Source organism: Oncorhynchus keta, chromosome 19 (assembly GCF_023373465.1).
Source record: "Oncorhynchus keta strain PuntledgeMale-10-30-2019 chromosome 19, Oket_V2, whole genome shotgun sequence".
NCBI lineage: Eukaryota > Metazoa > Chordata > Actinopteri > Salmoniformes > Salmonidae > Oncorhynchus > Oncorhynchus keta.
In genome coordinates this window covers 73,215,753-73,240,484 of record NC_068439.1, presented here as the reverse complement: position 1 = coordinate 73,240,484, position 24,732 = coordinate 73,215,753, and the positions used below count along the sequence as shown (strand labels likewise).

The 24,732-nt window shown below is 47.4% G+C and overlaps 1 protein-coding gene across 2 annotated transcripts; it reads right to left on the bottom strand.

Annotated features, from left to right (window-relative positions):
• Nucleotides 1-13: 13 nt before the first annotated feature.
• Nucleotides 14-24,598, bottom strand: mideasa (mitotic deacetylase associated SANT domain protein a). 2 transcript variants are annotated; one of them, XM_052471277.1, is made up of 14 exons: nucleotides 24,167-24,598; nucleotides 23,377-23,469; nucleotides 21,582-23,144; nucleotides 18,810-19,007; nucleotides 16,230-16,578; nucleotides 12,028-12,097; nucleotides 11,639-11,784; nucleotides 8,290-8,393; nucleotides 7,996-8,071; nucleotides 7,737-7,825; nucleotides 7,434-7,577; nucleotides 5,743-5,862; nucleotides 3,625-3,800; nucleotides 14-3,146 (listed from the first exon to the last, which is right to left on the bottom strand). In XM_052471277.1, exons 3-14 carry the CDS (start codon nucleotides 23,127-23,129, stop codon nucleotides 2,894-2,896), a joined length of 3,273 nt encoding a protein of 1,090 aa, XP_052327237.1. In that variant the 5' UTR covers nucleotides 23,130-23,144; nucleotides 23,377-23,469; nucleotides 24,167-24,598; the 3' UTR covers nucleotides 14-2,893. The 2 variants fall into 2 exon arrangements, with proteins under 2 accessions (XP_052327237.1, XP_052327238.1); XM_052471278.1 differs by having other exon boundaries at nucleotides 18,810-19,004; nucleotides 21,582-23,469; nucleotides 24,167-24,596.
• Between the last annotated feature and the right edge of the window lie 134 nt (nucleotides 24,599-24,732).

Here is a 24,732-nt window from a genome sequence, read left to right as displayed (position 1 = left end):
GTGAGATATGTACTTTTTTGTATAGAGGTACAGTATATTACTTTTTAATAAACATTTTTTATACACAAAACACACACATTTGATGTTAAAGGTCCCTTTGTAGTTTAAAATGTGCAATTCAACCTTAGAGTTTGCTGACAATTCTTAAAAATGTCCCCACAATATTTTCCTTTAAAAAAGTTACGAAGAATTCATACAAGGTGATATCTACATTAGCCCCAATTTTAGAACACAGGTGGATATTATCAAAGTGAAAAATCTCTTTGATCATGATTTAGTAAGCACAAACAGGTATCCACAGAGTATAGCTAGTTTGTTTAAACGGCCGATGTGTACAAACTATTAAGAACAAACATTAGATCTATAGTCCACACAAAGAATTAACAATATAGATATTCCAATAATAGCAAAATAGATATTCCAATATAGATATTCAATTAAAGTGATATAAAAGAAGTGAGATCGGCAAAAGCAGTAGAATATAATACAGTGCATTTACAAATCATTTCACATTTCCTTGTGAAAAACAAACACAAAAAAAATGGTTTGAAATATGTGGAGTTGGAAAAGCAATTAAAAACAAGTCAAGTTGTGGCACTGATGTGAGACAAAGTGGACATTGCAGGTCGCACCGGGCATTTCTGAAGTTTGCTAAATCATATACAGAGCCTTCAGAAAGTATTCACACCCCTTGACTTTTTCCACATTTTGTTGTTACAGCCTGAATTTAAAATGGATTTCATTTCGATTTTGTGTCACTGGCTTACACACACATACAATGCCTCAATGTCAAAGTGGACTGATATTTCTAGACATTTTCACAAATAATTCAAACTGAAATGTCAAGCTGAAATGTGTTGAGTCAATAAGTATTCGACCCCTTTATTATGGAAAGCCTGAATAAGTTCAGGAGTAAAAAGGTGCTTAACAAGTCACATAAGTTGTATGGACTCACTCTGTGTGCAATAAGGGTTAAACATGATTTTTGAATGACAACCTCATCTCTGCACCCCACGCACACATTTATCTGTAAGGTCCCTCAGTGGAGCAGTGAATTTCAAACTCAGATTGAACAACAAAGACCCGGGAGGTTTTTCCAACGCAACGAATGGCACCTATTGGTAGATGGTTAAACATTTAAATAAATGTAGACATTGAACATCCCTTTGAGCAAGTTATTGAAGACAATTTGGATGTTGTACACCCAGTCACTACAAAGACACATGCGTCCTTCCTAATTCAGTTGTCGGAGAGGAAGGAAACTGATCAGGGATTTCACCATGAGGTCAATGGTGATTTTAAAACAGTTACAGAGTTTAATTGCTGTGATAGTATAAAACTGAGGATGGATCAACAACATTATAGTAAATCCACAATATTAACCTAAATGACAAAGTGAAAATAAGCAAGCCTGTACAGAATAAAAATATTCCAAAAACATGCATCCTGTTTGCAATAAGGCACTATTGTAAAACTGCAAGAAATGTGGCAAAGAAATTAACTTTGTACTGAATACAAAGTGTTGTTTGGGGCAAATCCAACAAAACATCACTAAGTACCACTTCATATTTTCAAGCATGGTGGTGGCTGCATCATGTTATGGATAAACTTGTCACTAGGGAGTTGATTTTTATTTTTAGGATTACAAGAAACAGAATAGAGCTGAGCACAGGCAACATCCTAGAGAGAGAGGCTGGACAATAAACAGAATAGAGCTGAGCACAGGCAACATCCTAGAGAGAGAGGCTGGACAATAAACAGAATAGAGCTGAGCACAGGCAACATCCTAGAGAGAGGCTGGACAATAAACAGAATAGAGCTGAGCACAGGCAACATCCTAGAGAGAGAGGCTGGACAATAAACAGAATAGAGCTGAGCACAGGCAACATCCTAGAGAGAGAGGCTGGACAATAAACAGAATAGAGCTGAGCACAGGCAACATCCTAGAGAGAGAGGCTGGACAATAAACAGAATAGAGCTGAGCACAGGCAACATCCTAGAGAGAGAGGCTGGACAATAAACAGAATAGAGCTGAGCACAGGCAACATCCTAGAGAGAGAGGCTGGACAATAAACAGAATAGAGCTGAGCACAGGCAACATCCTAGAGAGAGAGGCTGGACAATAAACAGAATAGAGCTGAGCACAGGCAACATCCTAGAGAGAGAGGCTGGACAATAAACAGAATAGAGCTGAGCACAGGCAACATCCTAGAGAGAGAGGCTGGACAATAACCTGTTGCTGACCAAGACGACATTGAATGTTCCTGAGTGGCCTAGTTACCGTTTTCACTTAAAATCGGCTTGAAAATCTATGGCAAGACCTGAAAATGGCTGTCTAGTAATGAGCAACAACCAACTTGACAGAGATTGAATAATTTTTTTAAGAATGTGCAAATATTGTACAATCCAGGTGTGTAAAGCTCTAAGAGACTTACCCAGAAAGACTAGGCTGTAATCACTGCCAAAGGTAATTCTAACATGTATTGACTCAGAACTGAAAATACTTATGTGAGTGAGATATTTCTGTATTTCATTTTCAACACATTTGAAAACATGTTTTCACTTAGTTATTATGGGGTATTGTGTGTAGACGGGTGAGAAAAATAAATGTAATCCATTTTGAATTCAGGTTGTAACACAACAAAATGTGGAATAAGTCAAGGGGTATGAATACTTTCTGAAGGCACTGTATATGTGGTTCCTTAGACTCAACACCTCCCTGGGTGTTGTAAGATCTGATCGTCTGTGCAGCACATCTGTAATGATGACCTGGAACACCTCCATCCTCAATCTCATTGTTTCAGGTACAAAGATTATTTGTACTCGTTTGTTTTTCCGGGAGTGGGATATGTCTTTCATTCCCTCTCAAGCCCCCCCTCCCTCCTCCCCTCTCTCACTGCCAGTCCTCGTCCTTTTCATCTTCTGTCTCTGAAGGCACATCCTCATCACTGACCTCATCCTGTTCTCCTGCTCCATTCCCACTCCCGTTCCCATTCTGCATAACCTCTGCTGCCTCCCTGGCCCGTGCCTCCGCCTCAACCGCTCGCTGCTCCTCCTCCTCTTTGAGTTTGAGTGCAGCTTCCTTCTTCTCCCGCTCAGCGTGGCTCTTCATGTGGGCGCTGCGGCTTTTCACCTTGAAGAACACCCTGGAAGTCAAAGGTCAGATAGATACGTGGACAATTGAACCCAGAGAGCTATATAGAGAGAGAGACCTATGGCTCTGATCGAACCTACAGCCACACAGGTGACGTTCCAGGTAACCTATTTTTGCAGTTGTGCATCTCGGAAGATTGCTAAAGTATATCAATGTGGTTACTGAGACGTAAACTCATCTCCAGGTGTTGTAAGATCTAATTACCTGTGCAGCGCGACTGCAACTAAGACAACCTGAAACACTACCAATGGCCATTGTCTCCATTGTTGCCACACTGGTCTGAGATATGTCCAGCGAACACTGGTCTCTAAGAGAGATGCCTGGTTTATAATACTCTTGGTCAATCCCTGTCTTTCACCGTTTTCTTTCACTCAATTAAAAATTGGCGGGGAAAAGTATTAATGGTGGAAAATGTGTATCTTTTTGCAGATCATCTAAACATAGTCTTAAAGGGACACACACACACTGACCTGCTACACTTCTTGCAGGGGAACACGCCCTCTGGGTCGCCGGGGGGCTTTGGGGGCGCTCGGCTCTTCTTCCCCGCCTCGGGACGAGGTTTTCTGGCTGCAGAGGGAAGGGTTGGATGGGGAGGACCAACCTTGTGTACAGCATCCTGGTCCCTGCGCCCTAGCACTGCTCCTGTCTGGTGGACCCAACATTAAATTATTGTGTTTGTCTAGTATACCAAATCAAAATCAAATCAAATCGTATTGGTCATATACGCGTGTTATGCAGATGTTATTGTGGGTGTACTTGTAATTTTTAAAAAAAAGACAAAAAAAAGAATACTGCAAAGTTTCCTTAGAGCTAGAAGCACGGCAGCCCTCTGTTGGCGTACCAAAGTACCAGTGTTGTACTGTCCTGTTGGTGAATCAGTCTGTTAAACCAGTGTTGTACTGTCCTGTTGGTGAATCAGTCTGTTAAACCAGTGTTGTACTGTCCTTTTGGTGAATCAGTCTGTTAAACCAGTGTTGTACTGTCCTGTTGGTGAATCAGTCTGTTAAACCAGTGTTGTACTGTCCTGTTGGTGAATCAGTCTGTTAAACCAGTGTTGTACTGTCCTTTTGGTGAATCAGTCTGTTAAACCAGTGTTGTACTGTCCTGTTGGTGAATCAGTCTGTTAAACCAGTGTTGTACTGTCCTGTTGGTGAATCAGTCTGTTAAACCAGTGTTGTACTGTCCTGTTGGTGAATCAGTCTGTTAAACCAGTGTTGTACTGTCCTGTTGGTGAATCAGTCTGTTAAACCAGTGTTGTACTGTCCTTTTGGTGAATCAGTCTGTTAAACCAGTGTTGTACTGTCCTGTTGGTGAATCAGTCTGTTAAACCAGTGTTGTACTGTCCTGTTGGTGAATCAGTCTGTTAAACCAGTGTTGTACTGTCCTGTTGGTGAATCAGTCTGTTAAACCAGTGTTGTACTGTCCTGTTGGTGAATCAGTCTGTTAAACCAGTGTTGTACTGTCCTGTTGGTGAATCAGTCTGTTAAACCAGTGTTGTACTGTCCTTTTGGTGAATCAGTCTGTTAAACCAGTGTTGTACTGTCCTGTTGGTGAATCAGTCTGTTAAACCAGTGTTGTACTGTCCTGTTGGTGAATCAGTCTGTTAAACCAGTGTTGTACTGTCCTGTTGGTGAATCAGTCTGTTAAACCAGTGTTGTACTGTCCTTTTGGTGAATCAGTCTGTTAAACCAGTGTTGTACTGTCCTTTTGGTGAATCAGTCTGTTAAACCAGTGTTGTACTGTCCTTTTGGTGAATCAGTCTGTTAAACCAGTGTTGTACTGTCCTGTTGGTGAATCAGTCTGTTAAACCAGTGTTGTACTGTCCTGTTGGTGAATCAGTCTGTTAAACCAGTGTTGTACTGTCCTGTTGGTGAATCAGTCTGTTAAACCAGTGTTGTACTGTCCTTTTGGTGAATCAGTCTGTTAAACCAGTGTTGTACTGTCCTTTGGTGAATCAGTCTGTTAAACCAGTGTTGTACTGTCCTGTTGGTGAATCAGTCTGTTAAACCAGTGTTGTACTGTCCTGTTGGTGAATCAGTCTGTTAAACCAGTGTTGTACTGTCCTGTTGGTGAATCAGTCTGTTAAACCAGTGTTGTACTGTCCTGTTGGTGAATCAGTCTGTTAAACCAGTGTTGTACTGTCCTGTTGGTGAATCAGTCTGTTAAACCAGTGTTGTACTGTCCTGTTGGTGAATCAGTCTGTTAAACCAGTGTTGTACTGTCCTGTTGGTGAATCAGTCTGTTAAACCAGTGTTGTACTGTCCTGTTGGTGAATCAGTCTGTTAAACCAGTGTTGTACTGTCCTGTTGGTGAATCAGTCTGTTAAACCAGTGTTGTGCAGTCCTTTTTCAGGATCCTGTCTTTCAAAGATAATTCTTTAAAATCCAAATAACTTCACAGATCTCCATTGTAAAGGGTTTAAACACAGTTTCCCATGCTTGTTCAATTAACCATAAACAATTAATGAACATTGGTCAAAGGACATATGATAGCAAGTATAAATAGATAAGGGATAGATTTAAACATGGTACAATGAGGTTTAAAAATCATTTAAAAAAATGTAACTTCAAGTGAAAATGAGCACTTACATTGTCGTGAGCCTGTAGTGTCTGAGTAACCCTGGACTGGTTGCAATCTTGACCCCTGTCACATGACCCTTCCCACTTCCTGTCAACTTCTTCCTGACTTGGTTTTGATCCCTGAGAGCTCTGTGAAAAACAGACAAATAACACAATAAATGGTCATCTTAATAAAATGTTATTTTGTAATGTAAATATATTTTTTTACGAACTCATGAACAACTTGTTTTATAATAAACTCAGCAAAAAAAGAAATGTCCCCTTTTCAGGACCCGGTCTTTCAAAGATAATTCTTCAAAATCCAAATAACTTCACAGATCTTCATTGTAAAGGGTTTAAACACAGTTTCACTGAACCTTAAACAATGAATGAACATGCACCTGTGGAACGGTCGATAAGACACTAACAGCTTACAGACGGTAGGGAATTAAGGTCACAGTTGTGAAAACTTAGGACACTAAAGAGGCCTTTCTACTGACTCTGAAGAACACCAAAAGAAAGATGCCCAGGGTCCCTGCTCATCTGTGTGAACGTGCCTTAGGCATGCTGCAAGGAGGCATGAGGACTGCAGATGTGGCCAGGGCAATAACTTGCAATGTCCGTACTGTGAGACGCCTAAGACAGTGCTACAGGGAGACAGGACGGACAGCTGATTGTCCTCGCAGTGACAGACAGAACACCTGCACAGGATCGGTACATCGGACCATCACACAGGACAGGTACAGGATGGCAACAACAGCTGCCCGAGTTACACCAGGAACGCACAATCCCTCTATCAGTGCTCAGACTGTCCGCAATAGGCTGAGAGAGGCTGGACTGAGGGCTTGTAGGCCTGTTGTAAGGCAGGTCCTCACCAGACATCAACCGCAACAACGTCATCTAAGGGCACAAACACACCGCTGCTGGACCAGACAGGACTGGCAAAAAGTGCTCTTCACTGACGATTCATGGTTTTGTCTCACCAGGGGTGATGGTCAGATTCAGGTTTATCGTCGAAGGAATGAGTTACACCAAGGCCTGAATTCTGTAGCGGGATCAATTTGGAGGTGGAGGGTCCGTCATGATCTGGGGCAGTGTGTCACAGCATCATCGGACTGAGCTTGTTGCCATTGCAGGGAATCTCAAAGCTGTGCGTTACAGGGAAGACATCCTCCTCCCTCATGCGGTACCCTTCCTGCAGGCTCATCCTGACATGACCCTCCAGTATGACAATGCCACCAGCCATACTGCTCATTCTGTTCTTGATTTCCTACAAGACAGGAATGTCAGTGTTCTGCCATGGCATCTTGGACCTGTTCGATCGGAGGATGAGGGCTAGGGCCATTACCCCCAGAAATGTCTGGAAACTTGCAGGTGCCTTGGTGAAAGAGTGGGGTAACATGTTACAGCAAGAACTGGCAAATCTGGTGCAGTCCATGAGGAGGAGATGCACTGCAGTACTTAATGCAGCTGGTGGCCACACCAGATACTGTCTGTTGATTTTGATTGACCCCCCCCCCTTTGTTCAGGGACACATTATTGCATTTCTGTTAGTCACAGGTCTGTGTAACTTCTTCAGTTTATGTCTCAGTTGTTGAATCTTGTTATGTTCATACAAATACTTACACATGTTAAGTTTGCTGAAAATAAACACAGTTGACAGTGAAGAGGACATTTCTTGTTTGGCTGAGTTTATTTGTTTTCATTAACTAAAGCCTTACCTTAAAATCCACTACTGCCTCTGTGTGTCTATCTGCTGGGGACTCTGCAGGTCCGTAGGTAACGCTTCCACTGTGACTGATCTTCACCTGTTTCTTATGCATGTAGTAAAACTCCACACATTGGGCCACTGTCTTTGTTTGCACCTGTATACGGATAGACAAAACGCACACAGACACAAATAGACAGTTATTAAAAGGTTATTCATTTCTTATAGTATTCCCACTGTTTTCCCAGGTGGTACTGATTCATGCCATGTGGTGAAAACGTCATGGCCGACATGGCCTGGTTAGAAGTGAGCGTACCAGTTTCTGCACCATGAAGAAGTCCTTCCTGTAGGTAGAGATGCCTTTATTGAAGAAGCGCTTCTCTGAGGGAGTCCAACTGTCTGATCCTGGGGGGGGATTATTCACCATTCTGTCAATAAGGCCTCACAGTGTGTGTGTGTGTGTGTGTGTGTGTGTAATTTGGAAGTGAATGAATGGCACTACCCCCCCTCCATTTCCCCTTTAACAAGCACACTTTTGAGAAAGAAGCAATTGAGGAAACAAAATGTCTTCCCACCTGAGTAGTGATAGTCTGCCAGGTGGTGGCCATCAGAGAAAACGGGCTCCTTGAGCAGCAGGAACGCCAGGGTCTCCTGGGGAGAGCAACACAATTCATCACCGGTACTATCTAGTGCACTATTTTGACCAGGGGCCATAAAGGCTCTAGTAAAAAAATTAAAAATTAAATAAAAAACACACTATAAAAAGTTAATAGGGAGCTATTTATGAAACCTGGGAGAAACTAATTTGCCACAGAGGGGATTATCGTGGAATCACTGGGTTAAATCACTGTGTGAGTCACCCTACTCACAAGGACATTTCCCCCGCACTCATGCAGACAGTGGAGGGCCAGCTCCTGATTGGTGCCACCGCCATACAGAGCGCTGGAGCAGGCCAAGCTCATCAGGTCGTCCACTAGGGGGAAAGAGTGAGGCAATTTTGAGGTAGGAAGACAGGGAGTGAGAGGAGGTGCAGGGAGAGAAAGAGAGAGAGCGGGGGAGAGAAAGAGAGAGCGGGGGAGAGAAATAGAGGGCGGGGAAGAGAAAGAGAGAGAGCGGGGGAGAGAAGAGAGGGCGGGGAAGAGAAAGAGAGAGAGCGGGGGAGAGAGAGAGAGAGCGGGGGAGAGAAAAGAGAGAGCGGGGAGAGAAAGAGAGGGCGGGGGGAGAGAAAGAGAGGGGCGGGGGGAGAGAAAGAGAGGGCGGGGAGAGAAAGAGAGGGCGGGGAAGAGAAAGAGAGAGAGCGGGGAGAGAAAAGAGAGCGGGGGAGAAAGAGAGAGAGCGGGGGGAGAGAAAGAGAGGCGGGGAAGAGAAGAGAGAGAGAGCGGGGAAAGAGAAAGAGAGAGCGGGGAGAGAAAGAGAGGGCGGGGAGAGAAAGAGAGGGGCGGGGGAGAGAAAGAGAGAGAGCGGGGGGAGAGAAAAAGAGAGAGAGCGGGGAGAGAAAGAGAGGGCGGGGAGAGAAAGAGAGAGAGCGGGGAGAGAAAGAGAGAGAGCGGGGGGAGAAAAGAGAGGGCGGGGGAAGAGAAAGAGAGAGAGCGGGGAGAGAAAGAGAGAGGGCGGGGGGAGAGAAAGAGAGGGCGGGGAAGAAAAGAGAGAGAGCGGGGAGAGAAAGAGAGGGCGGGGGAGAGAAAGAGAGGGCGGGGGAGAGAAAAGAGAGAGAGCGGGGAGAGAAAAGAGAGAGAGCGGGGGAGAGAAAGAGAGGGCGGGGAAGAGAAAGAGAGAGAGCGGGGAGAGAAAGAGAGAGGGCGGGGGAGAGAAAGAGAGGGCGGGGAAGAGAAAGAGAGGGCGGGGGAGAGAAAGAGAGAGAGCGGGGGAGAGAGAGAGAGAGCGGGGGAGAGAAAGAGAGAGGGCGGGGGAGAGAAAGAGAGAGAGCGGGGGAGAGAAAGAGAGAGAGCGGGGGAGAGAAAGAGAGAGAGCGGGGAGAGAAAGAGAGAGAGCGGGGGGAGAGAAAGAGAGAGAGCGGGGGAGAGAAAGAGAGAGCGGGGGAGAGAAAGAGAGGGCGGGGGAGAGAAAGAGAGAGAGCGGGGGAGAGAAAGAGAGAGAGCGGGGGAGAGAAAGAGAGGCGAGGGGAAGAGAAAGAGAGAGAGCGGGGAGAGAAAGAGAGAGGGCGGGGGAGAGAAAGAGAGGGCGGGGAAGAGAAAGAGAGAGAGCGGGGGAGAGAAAGAGAGGGCGGGGAGAGAAAGAGAGGAAGGGGGAGAGAAAGAGAGAGAGCGGGGAGAAAAGAGAGAGCGGGGGAGAGAAAGAGAGGGGCGGAGAAGAGAAAGAGAGAGAGCGGGGAGAGAAAGAGAGAGGGCGGGGGAGAGAAAGAGAGGGAGGGGAAGAGAAAGAGAGGGCGGGGAGAGAAAGAGAGAGAGCGGGGGAGAGAAAGAGAGAGAGCGGGGAGAGAAAGAGGGCGGGGAGAGAAAGAGAGGGCGGGGGGAAAGAAAGAGAGAGAGCGGGGGAGAGAAAGAGAGAGAGCGGGGGAGAGAAAGAGAGGGCGGGGAAGAGAAAGAGAGAGAGCGGGGAGAGAAAGAGAGGGCGGGGAAGAGAAAGAGAGGGCGGGGAAGAGAAAGAGAGCGGGGAGAGAGAAAGAGAGAGAGCGGGGGGAGAGAGAGCGGGGGGAGAGAGAGAGAGAGAGCGGGGGGAGAGAGAGAGAGAGAGAGAGCGGGGGAGAGAGAGAGAGCGGGGGGAGAGAAAGAGAGAGAGCGGGGGGAGAGAAAGAGAGGGGGGGAAGAGAAAGAGAGAGAGCGGGGAGAGAAAGAGAGAGAGCGGGGGAGAGAAAGAGAGGGCGGGGAGAGAAAGAGAGGGGGCGGGGAGAGAAAGAGAGAGAGCGGGGGAGAGAAAGAGAGAGAGCGGGGGAGAGAAAGAGAGGGCGGGGGAGAGAAAGAGAGAGAGCGGGGGAGAGAAAGAGAGAGAGCGGGGGAGAGAAAGAGAGGGCGGGGGAGAGAAAGAGAGAGAGCGGGGAGAGAAAGAGAGAGGGCGGGGGAGAGAAAGAGAGGGCGGGGGAGAGAAAGAGAGAGAGAGCGGGGGAGAGAAAGAGAGGGCGGGGGAGAGAGAGGGCGGGGAGAGAAAGAGAGAGAGAGGGGGAGAGAAAGAGAGAGAGGGGGGAGAGAAAGAGAGGGCGGGGAAGAGAAAGAGAGAGAGCGGGGGAGAGAAAGAGAGAGGGCGGGGGAGAGAAAGAGAGGGCGGGAAGAGAAAGAGAGAGGGGGGAGAGAAAGAGAGAGAGCGGGGGAGAGAAAGAGAGAGAGCGGGGGAGAGAAAGAGAGGGGGGGGAGAGAAAGAGAGAGAGCGGGGAGAGAAAGAGAGAGAGCGGGGAGAGAAAGAGAGGGCGGGGAAGAGAAAGAGAGAGAGCGGGGAGAGAAAGAGAGGGCGGGGAAGAAAGAGAGGGCGGGGAAGAGAAAGAGAGCGGGGGAGAGAAAGAGAGAGAGCGGGGAGAGAGAGAGCGGGAGAGAGAGCGGGGGGAGAGAGAGAGAGAGAGAGCGGGGGAGAGAGAAAGAGAGCGAGAGGGGGGGGAAAGAGAGAGAGGGGGAGAGAAAGAGAGAGAGCGGGGGAGAGAAAGAGAGAGAGCGGGGAGAGAAAGAGAGAGAGCGGGGGAGAGAAAGAGAGAGCGGGGGAGAGAAAGAGAGAGCGGGGGAGAGAAAGAGAGAGAGCGGGGGAGAGAAAGAGAGAGCGGGGGAGAGAAAGAGAGAGAGCGGGGAGAGAAAGAGAGAGAGCGGGGGAGAGAAAGAGAGAGAGCGGGGGAGAGAAAGAGAGAGCGGGGGAGAGAAAGAGAGAGAGCGGGGGAGAGAAAGAGAGAGAGCGGGGGAGAGAAAGAGAGAGCGGGGGAGAGAAAGAGTGAGAGCGGGAGAGAAAGAGAGAGAGCAAGTAGAGAAAGACAAAAAAAGACACCGAAAGCAAAACGGTCAACATTTTGCACTACTTCAGGACGTTACAGCCCAAGTTATTCAAATTTGCGTACTTCGACTTCCATACAAAACCTTTTTAAAGTCAGCTCTGTATGGCTCACACCACAGAGCCATGCCGAGCTGAGCTGAGCTGAGCCGAGCCAATATGTACTGAACTGCCCTGACTATGCATTCAACAGAGTTTCTGGAACCACGCCAGAACAGTATGGTTCGGGTTGGCCCTGTTCTGTGAAAACGGTATTAGATTACTATAGTTTTGAGTAAGAGGCAGTGTAGTTACCGGTCTCCTGCTCTGCGTGGCGTAGCAGGGACGCCTTCATGGGGAGCCAGACCAGGTCAGCCTTGTGCTGGTCCCACTGGGTCAGCGAGCGGTCACACTGCAGCTCTGGTACCTCCGCCTGGTACTGCAGGCCAATGTTAATACGCCTGGGGGTGCGGAGAGGGAGAGAGGGTCGGAGGGAGGTAGGTGGTGGGGAGAACGAGGGAGACAGCGAGCGGGTGGAGCGAGAGAGATTGTGGGTTTGATTCCTGGGGCCACCCATATGTAAAATGTATGCATACATGACTGTAAGCCGCTATAGATAAAAGCGTCTGTTAAATGGCATATACATTATAACTGCATCATAACGCATTATACCGGAGTTCAGTGTTACAGAGGTTTGTACTCACGGTTCAAAGCTGACAGGTGTGGCGTCGGTGATCAAAGGGAGGACTGGGGGCGTGATGTCTGTAGAGCTGGCTGGAGAACACAAATTAACACAGCACCTTTAGGACACTACCATCTGGACAGAGGTATATAGAACAGAGAAACCATCTGGACAGAGGTATATAGAACAGAGAGGACAGAGAAACCATCTGGACAGAAGTATATAGAACAGAGAGGACAGAGAAACCATCTGGACAGAGGTATATAGAACAGAGAGAACAGAGAAACCATCTGGACAGAGGTATATAGAACAGAGAAACCATCTGGACAGAGGTATATAAAACAGAGAGGACAGAGAAACCATCTGGACAGAGGTATATAGAACAGAGAGGACAGAGAAACCATCTGGACAGAGGTATATTGAACAGAGGAACCATCTGGACAGAGGTATATAGAACAGAGAAACCATCTGGACAGAGGTATGTAGAACAGAGAAACCATCTGGACAGAGGTATATAGAACAGAGAAACCATCTGGACAGAGGTATATAGAACAGAGAGAACAGAGAAACCATCTGGACAGAGGTATATAGAACAGAGAAACCATCTGGACAGAGGTATATAGAACAGACAGGACAGAGAAACCATCTGGACAGAGGTATATAGAACAGAGAGGACAGAGAAACCATCTGGACAGAGGTATATAGGACAGAGAGGACAGAGAAACCATCTGGACAGAGGCATATAGAACAGAGAAACCATCTGGACAGAGGTATATAGAACAGAGAGGACAGAGACACCATCTGGACAGAGGTATATAGAACAGAGAAACCATCTGGACAGAGGTATATAGAACAGAGAGGACAGAGAAACCATCTGGACAGAAGTATATAGAACAGAGAAACCATCTGGACAGAGGTATATAGAACAGAGAGGACAGAGAAACCATCTGGACAGAAGTATATAGAACAGAGAGAACAGAGAAACCATCTGGAAAGAGGTATATAGAACAGAGAAACCATCTGGACAGAGGTATATAGAACAGAGAGGACAGAGAAACCATCTGGACAGAGGTATATAGAACAGAGAGGACAGAGAAACCATCTCGACAGAAGTATATAGAACAGAGAAACCATCTGGACAGAGGTATATAGAACAGAGAGGACAGAGAAACCATCTGGACAGAAGTATATAGAACAGAGAGAACAGAGAAACCATCTGGAAAGAGGTATATAGAACAGAGAGGACAGAGAAACCATCTGGACAGAAGTATATAGAACAGAGAGAACAGAGAAACCATCTGGACAGAGGTATATAGAACAGAGAAACCATCTGGACAGAGGTATATAGAACAGAGAGGACAGAGAAACCATCTGGACAGGGGTATATAGAACAGAGAGGACAGAGAAACCATCTGGACATAGGTATATAGAACAGAGAAACCATCTGGACAGAGGTATATAGAACAGAGAAACCATCTGGACAGAGGTATATAGAACAGAGAGGACAGAGAAACCATCTGGACAGAGGTATATAGAACAGAGAGACCATCTGGACAGAGGTATATAGAAAAGAGAGGACAGATAAACCATCTGGACAGAGGTATATAGAACAGAGAGGACAGAGAAACCATCTGGACAGAGGTATATAGAACAGAGAAACCATCTGGACAGAGGTATATAGAACAGAGAGGACGGAGAAACCATTTGGACAGAGGTATACAGAACAGAGAGGACAGAGAAGCCATCTGGACAGAGGTATATAGAACAGAGAAACCACCTGGACAGAGGTATATAGAACAGAGAAACCATCTGGACAGAGGTATATAAAACAGAGAGGACAGAGAAACCATCTGGACAGAGGTATATAGAACAGAGAAACCATCTGGACAGAGGTATATAGAACAGAGAGGACAGAGAAACCATCTGGACAGAGGTATATAGAACAGAGAGGACAGAGAAGCCATCTGGACAGAGGTATATAGAACAGAGAAACCACCTGGACAGAGGTATATAGAACAGAGAAACCATCTGGACAGAGGTATATAAAACAGAGAGGACAGAGAAGCCATCTGGACAGAGGTATATAGAACAGAGAAACCACCTGGACAGAGGTATATAGAACAGAGAAACCATCTGGACAGAGGTATAAAACAGAGAGGACAGAGAAACCATCTGGACAGAGGTATATAGAACAGAGAAACCATCTGGACAGAGGTATATAGAACAGAGAGGACAGATAAACCATCTGGACAGAGGTATATAGAACAGAGAGGACAGAGAAACCATCTGGACAGAGGTATATAGAACAGAGAGACCATCTGACAGAGGTATATAGAAAAGAGAGGACAGATAAACCATCTGGACAGAGGTATATAGAACAGAGAGGACAGAGAAACCATCTGGACAGAGGTATATAGAACAGAGAAACCATCTGGACAGAGGTATATAGAACAGAGAGGACGGAGAAACCATTTGGACAGAGGTATACAGAACAGAGAGGACAGAGAAGCCATCTGGACAGAGGTATATAGAACAGAGAAACCACCTGGACAGAGGTATATAGAACAGAGAAACCATCTGGACAGAGGTATATAAAACAGAGAGGACAGAGAAACCATCTGGACAGAGGTATATAGAACAGAGAAACCATCTGGACAGAGGTATATAGAACAGAGAGGACAGAGAAACCATCTGGACAGAGGTATATAGAACAGAGAGGACAGAGAAGCCATCTGGACAGAGGTATATAGAACAGAGAAACCACCTGGACAGAGGTATATAGAACAGAGAAACCATCTGGACAGAGGTATATAAAACAGAGAGGACAGAGAAGCCATCTGGACAGAGGTATATAGAACAGAGAAACCACCTGGACAGAGGTATATAGAACAGAGAAACCATCTGGACAGAGGTATATAAAACAGAGAGGACAGAGAAACCATCTGGACAGAGGTATATAGAACAGAGAAACCATCTGGACAGAGGTATATAGAACAGAGAGGACAGAGAAACCATCTGGACAGAGGTATATAGAACAGAGAGGACAGATAAACCATCTGGACAGAGGTATATAGAACAGAGAAACCATCTGGACAGAGGTATATAGAACAGAGAGGACAGAGAAACCATCTGGACAGAGGTATATAGAACAGAGAGGACAGAGAAACCATCTGGACAAAGGTATATAGAACAGAGAGGACAGAGAGACCATCTGGACAGAGGTATATAGAACAGAGAGGACAGAGAAACCATCTGTACAGAGGTATATAGAACAGAGAAACCATATGGACAGAGGTATATAGAACAGAGAAACCATCTGGACAGAGGTATATAGAACAGAGAAACCATCTGGACAGAGGTATATAGAACAGAGAAACCATATGGACAGAGGTATATAGAACAGAGAAACCATCTGGACAGAGGTATATAGAACAGAGAAACCATCTGGACAGAGGTATATAGAACAGAGAAACCATCTGGACAGAGGTATATAGAACAGAGAAACCATCTGGACAGAGGTATATAGAACAGAGAGGACAGAGAAACCATCTGGACAGAGGTATATAGAACAGAGAAACCATCTGGACAGAGGTATATAGAACAGAGAGGACAGAGAAACCATCTGGACAGAGGTATATAGAACAGAGAGGACAGAGAAACCATCTGGACAGAGGTATATAGAACAGAGAGGACAGAGAAACCATCTGGACAGAGAGGACAGAGAAACCATCTGGACAGAGTTAGAGAGACTATAGAACTTGATCTGATCTCAGAACACAGGAAGTCATGGGGCCATTTAACTCTGGAGGACTGTGGGCAAGCTTTCCTAATGGCACCATATTCCCTACGTAGTGCACCGCTTTTGGCCAGGGTCCATAGGACTGGTCAAAAGTCGTGCACTACATAGGGAATAGGGTGCCATTTGTGAAGCATCCTACACTTTAAGCGCTGGTTTCAATGTTCAATAGCGATTTCTCCATTGAAAATGCTTTTTTAGTCCAGGACTAGACTTAACTACTGTCTGGGAAACCAGCCCTAACCAGCCCTGGACTACTGACAGGAGAAATACATTGTGACAAGGATGCATTCAGTGCATAGGAAAAGAAAGGAACAGATGTTTATTTTACGTAATAACAATAGAGGTAGGGGACAACTAGGAGACAGAGGAGAAAGAGAGAGAGAACGATACAGCGAGACTCTTCGAGCTTCCGTGACAAGACTTACTGGATCGCAGAAGGCTGCGCGAGGCCGACTTGGGCGTGTTGGGTGGCGGCTGCAGGGTCTGGTTGCTGGCGGCGATAGAAGACAGGAAGGTGGAGAAGTAGAGACCAGAGCCTTCGCGCACCGGCGACAGGATGGGCGGCGGGGTGTAGGGCGGCAGGGTGAAGTGGTGGTCGGGCAGGCGGATGGGCGACCGCAGGTGGCTCTGGTAGGGAGTGATGGCGGAGTAGACTGAGGGGGCGATGAACGTAGCCAGTTTGGGTGGCGGGATAAAGAGGGGCTCGGGACGAGGCCGCCATTTGTGCTTGGCCAATTTCCCATCGTCGTCCTGACCAGCATCGCCCTCCCCGTCCTGGTTGGGTGAGATGATTGTGAGGAGTTCAGTGATATTTCAGAGAATGACAAGGACAAATAGACAAACAACCAACTGCATTGGTTCAGTGGAAGGTGGGAGGGAGATTAGGGGAAGTCACCAGAGAGGACAGAGAAAGGGGAAGTCACCAGAGAGGACAGAGAAAGGGGAAGTCACCAGAGAGGACAGAGAAAGGGGAAGTCGCCAGAGAGGACAGAGAAAGGGGAAGTCGCCAGAGAGGACAGAGAAAGGGGAAGTCGCCAGAGAGGACAGAGAAAGGGGAAATCGCCAGAGAGGACAGAGAAAGGGAAAGTCACCAGAGAGGACAGAGAAAGGGAAAGTCACCAGAGAGGACAGAGAAAGGGGAAGTCACCAGAGAGGACAGAGAAAGGGGAAGTCACCAGAGAGGACAGAGAAAGGGGAAGTCACCAGAGAGGACAGAGAAAGGGGAAGTCACCAGAGAGGACAGAGAAAGGGGAAGTCACCAGAGAGGACAGAGAAAGGGGAAGTCACCAGAGAGGACAGAGAAAGGGGAAGTCACCAGAGAGGACAGAGAAAGGGGAAGTCACCAGAGAGGACAGAGAAAGGGGAAGTCACCAGAGAGGACAGAGAAAGGGGAAGTCACCAGAGAGGACAGAGAAAGGGGAAGTCACCAGAGAGGACAGAGAAAGGGGAAGTCACCAGAGAGCACAGAGAAAGGGGAAGTCACCAGAGAGGACAGAGAACGGGGAAGTCACCAGAGAGGACAGAGAAAGGGGAAGTCACCAGAGAGGACAGAGAAAGGGGAAGTCACCAGAGAGGACAGAGAAAGGGGAAGTCACCGGCGGGATTAATGAAGTCGCTAAATAATAACGTTGTGAAACCACATTGAATGTTTTTGGCCTCTACATCAAAGTGGCTACATTGAGTCCTATTTTTTATTTGATTCATTTCACCTTTATTTAACGAGGTAGGCCAGGTGGGAACACCTTTATTTAACGAGGTAGGCCAGGTGGGAACACCTTTATTTAACGAGGTAGGCCAGGTGGGAACACCTTTATTTAACGAGGTAGGCCAGGTGAGAACACCTTTATTTAACGAGGTAGGCCAGGTGGGAACACCTTTATTTAACGAGGTAGGCCAGGTGGGAACACCTTTATATAACGAGGTAGGCCAGGTGAAAACACCTTTATTTAACGAGGTAGGCCAGGTGAGAACACCTTTATTTAATGAGGTAGGCCAGGTGAGAACACCTTTATTTAACGAGGTAGGCCAGGTGAGAACACCTTTATTTAACGAGGTAGGCCAGGTGAAAACACCTTTATTTAACGAGGTAGGCCAGGTGAAAACACCTTTATTTAACGAGGTAGGCCAGGTGAGAACACCTTTATTTAACGAGGTAGGCCAGGTGAGAACACCTTTATTTAGGTGAAAACACCTTTATTTAGGTAGGCCAGGTGAGAACACCTTTATTTAACGAGGTAGGCCAGGTGAGAACACCTTTATATAACGAGGTAGGCCAGGTGAGAACACCTTTATTTAACGAGGTAGGCCAGGTGAGAACACCTTTATTTAACGAGGTAGGCCAGGTGAGAACACCTTTATTTAATGAGGTAGGCCAGGTGAGAACACCTTTATTTAACGAGGTAGGCCAGGTGAGAACACCTTTATTTAACGAGGTAGGCCAGGTGAGAACACCTTTATTTAATGAGGTAGGCCAGGTGAGAACACCTTTATTTAATGAGGTAGGCCAGGTGAGAACAAGTTCTCATTTATAACTGAGACTTGGCCAAGATAAAGCAAAGCAGTACGACAAAAATAACAACATAGAGTTACACATGAGATTAACAAACATACAGTCAATTGAACGATAGCGCATGACAATCCAACCCATTGTGGAGTTAAGGCCTAATTTCTACATACTAAAACATGTCCCCCCAGCAGGTCATCAGATCTGGGTTCAAATAGTATTTTTATTTTTTTCATATACTTTAACTGTGCTTTATCGAGCTTGCCTGGCTGGCACAACAGAACAAACAGAAAAGGACAAACCGCACCCACCTGGAACTCCAGGCAGGCTCAAACAAACACTCAAAGTATGCGAAAGAAAGCAAATACTATTTGAACCCTAGATTGTGTTCATTAGGCACCAAAACAGAAGAAAACAGTGAGGAACACTAAAATGCTGCAAAACATTTTTACTACGCCTAGCCTAATGAATACAACCAAGGTCTGCATGCCACAGGACCTACCTGGCTGAAGCTCTCCGAGAGGGACTTCCTCAGTGAGCGGCGGCTCGCTACAATGACCGAGGGCTTGTGTTGGGGCTGGGGTGGGAGCAGGGCGTGCTGGCCCGGAGGGCCTGTCTGACCCTGGCGCACTGGCACAGACACGGGGATAACCAGGGGCACCATACCAGCTTGTCTGCCCATAAGACCCTCCCCCTGCTGCTGGGGGTAGAAGAGGGGAATAACAGAGATAGAAATAGGTAGAGAAAGGAAATAATATAGATATAATATAGACAATATGTAAGGGAGTAGAAGAGAAAGTGGAAGTAAATATGGCAAATAGTGAACTTTCCATTCTACATGCTTGACAAATTAAATGAAACTCCCGCAGCAATTGTTCATCTCAGACTGTAGGTATGCATGTCACAGACAATTTATGGACATTGCTTAAAGGCAGTCTTCAGTGTTGCAAGATCCCGTTTCACAAATAGAATCAGGAAAGCACTGCACACGTTGTATGAACAACCAGTTACTTATAAGCAGCAAATGGTTACTGTCAGCTTACAAAACGTATTGAAAATCCGGTACTAGTGAAAATACACAACATTAGCAACTACATTCAAGCCAGGCCAAAGAAATACATTTGAAATCTAATTCATTTGACTACAGTAAATGCCTCAAAACTGCACCATTGAACTCCACCCCACACAGCCAACTCAACAAAAAATGTCAATAAAAGAAGCTGAACCTTGGGTTTGTGAATAACACAGAGGTATGACTGTTTTATTAAGGCACCTGGTTGGGGAGAGAATGTGGAGGAGTGGGAGTCTGCAGGCCACAGCCCCTCCCTGGCTCAGCTGAATGGCTGGGGAGGGAGAGTCCTGAGCGGCTCCAGGCCACAGCCCCTCCCTGGCTCAGCTGAATGGCTGGGGAGGGAGAGTCCTGAGCGGCTCCAGGCCACAGCCCCTCCCAGGCTCAGCTGAATGGCTGGGGAGGGAGAGTCCTGAGCGGCTCCAGGCCACAGCCCCTCCCTGGCTCAGCTGAATGGCTGGGGAGGGAGAGTCCTGAGCGGCTCCAGGCCACAGCCCCTCCCTGGCTCAGCTGAATGGCTGGGGAGGGAGAGTCCTGAGTGGCTCCAGGCCACAGCCCCTCCCTGGCTCAGCTGAATGGCTGGGGAGGAAGAGCCCTGAGGAATGTAGAGGTGTGCAGACATGTAGCTGCTTCAACAGTCTGCACCCAGCACACACTTCCTCTCTCTGCAGTCTGCACCCAGTCTCTCTCTGCAGTCTGCACCCAGTCTCTCTCTGCAGTCTACAACCAGCACACCCAGTCTCTCTCTCTGCAGTCTGCACTCAGTCTCTCTCTGCAGTCTGCACCCAGTCTCTCTCTGCAGTCTGCACCCAGTCTCTCTCTGCAGTCTGCACCCAGCACACCCAGTCTCTCTCTGCAGTCTGCACCCAGTCTCTCTCTGCAGTCTGCACCCAGCACACCCAGTCTCTCTCTTCAGTCAGCACCCAGCAGTCTCTCTCTCTCTCTGCAGTCTGCACCGAGCACAGCCTCTCTCTCTCTCTCTCTCTGCACCCAGCACAGTCTCTCTCTCTCTGCAGTCAGCACCCAGCTGTCTCTCTCTCTGCAGTCTGCACCCAGCACAGTCTCTCTCTCTCTGCAGTCTGCACCCAGTCTCCCCTCTCTCTCTCTCTGCAGTCTGCACCCAGTCTCCTCCTCTCTCCCTCTCCCCCTCTCCCTCTCTGCAGTCTGCACCCAGCACAGTCTCTCTCTCTGCAGTCTGCACCCAGTCTCCCCCTCTCTCTCTCTGCAGTCTGCACCCAGTCTCCCCCTCTCTCTCTCTGCAGTCTGCACCCAGTCTCCCCCTCTCTCTCTCTGCAGTCTGCACCCAGTCTTCCCCTCTCTCTCTGCAGTCTGCACCCAGTCTCCCTCTCTGCTGATTTATTCAATAACCAACATGTTTTGCCTTTGAAAAACAAGTGCTGAAAAAAATGCAGCTGCTTTAGTGGGTGTGCCTAAAGGGAAACGTCAACATCATAAATTCCTGACAGCAAGGCAAGGAATCACTATTTTCTCACAGAAGTACAGCATAAGGGGAAGTCCTGCACAGAAACCATGATCTTCCTCTTGGAAGAGGAACAGAGTGTTGCAGTGGTCACAGTGGCAGCAAAGTAGGGGAAAGACACAATCAGTTTTCCTGTCATCCGAGGAACTCATCTAAATTCAATAGTCAGGCCGCTGTGTGTGAAAATTCAGCACTTGCAGAAAGATTAAATTAGGAATATATGTATAATTTAATTGCATGTACTGTAAAAGTGAGCAAAAATAGCAGTAGAAGAATTGTTGTCTGTTAATTTACTCCAATCAGGGGAGGGTTGGTAGGATTCAGGAGTCACATTATTACTACCTTCAGGAAATACATGAGGTATTTAATCAACATCCTTATTTCCCTGGCCTATTGTGTCGGCCTTCGCGTACAGCGACAATTTTGAACACTTGCTGTTCAGAGGTCTATGTGAATGATTGTTTTGTGTGTGTTTCTTTAAAGGAGTCTGGCACAGCCACACCTTTTGTATGTTGTGTTTATTGGACCGATGATAGAGAGAAAAGTTGATAGGAGGACAATGCTAGAGCAGTGGGTCAGATTCAAACCAATGCTTGCAGCGATACACAGTACATGTGATCCAGACGCAGGGGCTTAGACCGCTGGACTACCCTAGGCCACAATGTGAGATGAACTTGGAACAGGTTGTAGGCCTGGTTGAACTAAACAAAAGAGTGTAAACAAACCTTGGCCATCTTGGAGGAGGGCAGTGATTCCCTCTCGGAAGCCTTCTGGGCCAGAGTCTCCAAGTTGATCTCTTTCGACGCCCTCCTCCTCCGGCGCGTACTCTGGATAACCCCCCCAGTCGGCCCCTGTGTTCCCCCCCCTTCTCGTCTGGCTACCACACCGTTCTGGGGTACCTCTCTGAAGGTCTGGTTCCAGGGGGATAGTGAGGGAGGGTCCACGAGTGGTGATAGACCGTCTCTGGAGAGGCGGCGGGAGCGACGCGGGGCAGCCGGAGATGCGTCTGAGGGTGACATGGGGTCTGATGTGAGTTTTGGGGGGCAGGGGTCGGAGGATGTGCTTGATGGGTCAGCGGACGGGGTCTCTACATCCAGTGTATGTCCCTGTCCCTGATTCTCCACAGACAGAGGCATGTCCTTCTGAGGGGTTGAGGGGCTAGCTCTAGACGGACAGTTGTCAGGGGGCTGGTTATAACTCAGGAAGTGTTGGTTTGGCTGCTGCTTTTGCTGAGACTGCGGCTGCAGTATTTCCTGCGGTGGTAAACTGTGTGGCGGTTGAAGCTGCTGCTGGTGCATTTGTTGCCGTTGCTCCTGTTGTATTTGCTGCTTGTGATACTGCTGATTCAGCTGCAGTTGGATCTGATGCTGTTGTATTTGGTGCTGGAGCTGTTGCTGCAACTGGTGCTGTTGTTGTTGTTGATGATGCTGCTGATGTAACTGTTGTTGCTGCTTCTGCTGTTGTTGTTGCTGCTGTTGCATCTGAAGCTGCATCAGTTGGTGTTGTTGTTGGGTTTTTGGCTGCTCGTTGTAGCTCAGGTTGGGCATGGCCTTGGTGCCCCCCTGGAACACTGGGTAGTACCCAGATGAAAGGTGCTGTTTGGTGGGTCCGAACGCCAGCTGGATGGGCTGCATCAAGGACCCTGGTTGCATGGTGGGGTGAGAGGAGGGGGCATGGGGGGGCTGAGCCTGGAGATCTACACCCTTATGGCCCTGCTGGAAGGCCTGGAGCTGGGCTTGACGCATGGCGGCTGCCGCAGCTTGCTGCCCCCACTCTAAGCCCCTAGCCTGGGCTTGAGCTTGGGTTGCCTCCCTGTAAACCTCCATGGAACCTGGAGCCTGTTTCTCTGCTGGCCCCATTTGCAGAGCAGCTCCTTCATCGTGGCTCCCTTTGGGGAAGGCCATCTGGACCCTAACGTTGTTCAAGCCGTCCATATACGGGCTAAAGTTCTGCCCCCATGAATTGGTTGGCAGGGGCCCGGAAGCATCCTGAGACCAGCCAGCAGCTTGGATGTGGTCCTGGTGCATCCATTTGACAGAGGCAGTCTGCTGATAGTGTGCACGACTTTGGGGCCCCTTCTCTGGGTTGAAGACCCCAGAGCCGTGGCCTCCAGGCTCCCCTACCCTGTGAGCAGACTCCAGAGCCGGGGGGCCCATACCGCCATAGAAGACATCCCCCGCGTGCTGCACTGTGGGCTCCTTCATGGCAGCTGCAGCCCGATGTTTGCCCCCACTCTTATCAGGGATCACTTTCTGCTGGGGAGGATGACTCATACTATAATCATCAAGCTAAAAAAAAAAAACAGCGGGTAAAAAAGTTGAGGTCCTTTATATATATATATATATCCTTTATATATATCCCCAGTCACTTGAGTAAAAAACAAGGACGAGGCCAAGTATTTCTGCCTACACTGCCTCGGTCTGGGACCGTTGTGTCCTGCTTTGTTTAACGGTGAGAACAGAGGGACTCGGGAGGAAACATAAGTCCTACAGGAAAGAGTAGAGGGCGGAGAACACACACCTCCTCCCTCAAGTCAGATCTGAAGAAGTTTGCTGCTGTTAAGGGTCACGGCGGCCCTGGATCCCCAGATGTCCCTCATTCATGTGTGGGGCCCTGAAAGATAGAGGGTGAGGGAAATGACTGGTAAAATATGTGTGAAGTAAGTTTTCAACGAGCATGTGTGCAGGACAGGCCTGTTTGCTTGGCTCAGAGGAAAGAACTAGGCTAATTATATTTAAAGTAAAATAACGTTCGGAGAGCATGCACTGTACAAGTATTGTAGAAGCAAATTATTAATAATGCTGAAATACTTCCAAATCCAATTAATATAGTGACATCACAGACACAAAAGTAGTCGTGTCGGCCCATTATTTACACACCGTAGATGTTGGTTTCGACTGTGATAATAGCAGGCAGAGACAGTTTGAGGCGTGGACTGTACAGAACTGCCATTTGACAACGAGAAATACAGGAAGCGAGAGAAAACAAGTAGAGTCGCTTTCCACCCCCCTCTCGGAGCCCCCAGTCCCAGCCAATTGGATGCAAATTTCAGGCAACCTTTTGTGTTGTAGTAAAGTATTGTTGCCTTCGAAAATTACATACAGTAACAATCTGCGCACGAGTTTATGTGCAATAAATATGGCCAGGCCACTAAAATCACATCGTGGCTTCATTAAAGTCAAACTAAACCTACAAAACACGAAGTGCATACTCCCATGGGATTGTGTTTACAATTGCAACTCCATATTTTGCGATCATGTTGATCGACAACACACGTGATATACCATTAATTCAATTAATTGACACTTACTGTTTCAATATCATTTTATGTATATGACAGCGAGTTCTACGGAGCCAATTTCCTTTGGGCCAAAGTCGAACGTATGCAGCTCCACTACGGGATCGTGCGCAACAGATAACATTTACTTCGAGTTCGACAACTTTTCTTCAGGCCATAGAGTAAACAACTTGCATCGAAACCATTCAAACACGGGATTTGGGATATTTGTTGTTCAACCACAAATCCATGTAAGTACAGTGGCTACAATGTTGCACACGGTGAAATAATAACACACTTTCAGGAAAACATGTCCAGCAACTTTCTCCCCGCATCGAGTGTGTAACGTACATAAACCACTGATTCCGTTGGGTATGATCAAAATGTCAAGTACATTTGGTTATTTGCGTATTTTTCATAGATCTGTCTGTCAAATGCATTGGCTCTATTGCATTCACTGATACATCAGACTACACATAGCATTTATAAATCTGTGAAGCTGCGCCAACGCGTTAAAGTTCTGAGCTCGTGAATGCTCCGCCTCACCCTTCAACCGCTCAACTGACGTCTGCTGTCCAATCCGATTGTCTGACCACGCC